This window comes from Octopus bimaculoides, chromosome 11 (assembly GCF_001194135.2).
Source record: "Octopus bimaculoides isolate UCB-OBI-ISO-001 chromosome 11, ASM119413v2, whole genome shotgun sequence".
Taxonomy (NCBI): domain Eukaryota; kingdom Metazoa; phylum Mollusca; class Cephalopoda; order Octopoda; family Octopodidae; genus Octopus; species Octopus bimaculoides.
Window position 1 is genome coordinate 289,208 of NC_068991.1, and position 1,342 is coordinate 290,549.

General features: G+C 36.2%; 1 protein-coding gene across 2 annotated transcripts in view; it reads left to right on the plus strand.

The window, feature by feature from the left end:
* The window catches only part of LOC106881202 (caprin-1), a 37,674-nt gene extending 36,689 nt beyond the window's left edge, over positions 1–985 (plus strand). The window contains exon 11 of one of the 2 annotated variants that reach the window (XM_014931504.2): positions 290–985. In XM_014931504.2, coding sequence (XP_014786990.1) covers positions 290–537 — 248 coding nt within the window. In that variant the 3' untranslated portion in view covers positions 538–985. The remainder of the gene's footprint in view (positions 1–289) is intronic. The other variant, XM_014931503.2, reaches the window with a different exon arrangement.
* The last annotated feature ends 357 nt before the right edge of the window (positions 986–1,342 follow it).

A 1,342-nucleotide genomic window follows, 5' to 3' on the forward strand; every position in this document is an offset into this window, starting at 1 on the left:
ATATTTAATGCATGTCTGTGTGTATATATAAGCCATGTGTGAATGTATATATTGCTTATATATGTATATATATATATATATATATATATATATAAATAAAATGTATTTATGTGTGTATACATATGTAATGTGTACATATGTATATGTACTTGTAAAGGTATGTGTAGATGTGTGTGTGTGTATATGTGTTTGTGTAGATGTGTGTGTATATATATATGTATGTATACATGTATTTGTAGTTCTGTGTAGTCTCTAATGGAATCCCTGTTTCTCTTCCGGTCACCTGTAGGCAATTACTCGGCTTTCTCCAGTGGCCGTGAGTACCGGACAGCTGACAATTATGGCGCTGCATTGAATGGTACATCGTTTGGAAGTGGCTTCACCAAACGCAGCAGTGCCAGTCCGGGAAGCACTGGAAATACATCAAGTATCGCTCGCACTGGAACCGGCAGTAGTGGGACCAGTGGAAATGGGGGCAGTATGCGAGGTGGTGGCACAGGAGCTGGCGGAGGTGTGTGCGGTGAGGAGCTCATCTAAAAACACTCTCTTCCATTCCGTTGATATTAATTCTGTAATTTGATGATAAATGTTTTTCTGTTTGGAATTATTACTATTAAGACAGCGAGCTTGCAAAACCATTGACACACTGGGCAAAATGCTTTCTGAGTTTGAATTCTGCTGAGGCCAACTTTGCCTTTCAACATTTCAGGGTTGATAAAATAAGTACCAGTCATGTACTGGGTCAATGTAATTGACTGGCCCCTTCCCTCAAATTTCAGGCCTTGTGCCTATAGTAGAAAGGATTATTATTAAGGCAATCATTAGTAGTGTGGTGAACAACAATTGGCAGCATTTAGTCCCATCACTTTAACATCAATTGTTCAAATACCAGTGACATCTACTTTACTTTTGAAAATTCAGGGATCAAAATTAGTACCTGTCTAGTACTAATGTTGCTATAACTGACTTATATGTATATCTATTTATATATATATAGTGTGTGTGTGTGTGTGTGTGTGTGTAATCGTTAACGTCCATTTCCCATGCTGACAGGAGTTGGATAATTTGACAGGAGCTGGCAAGCCAGAGGACTGTGCCAAGCTATACTGTCTGCTTAGGCATAATATGTGTGTGTATATATATATATATATATATATATATATATATATATAACCATTATATAAAAATCAATAAGTTTAAAATCCTCTTAGTCTTTTTAAATGTATTAATTAAAAGTGCCAAGTTTGTCTACTTATCAGAAAGAAATAATCAGTTTTTGTCATTTATTTACGCTTCTCTCTCTCTCATTTCATTGTAACCGTCCCTCATTTTTACTTCTTGG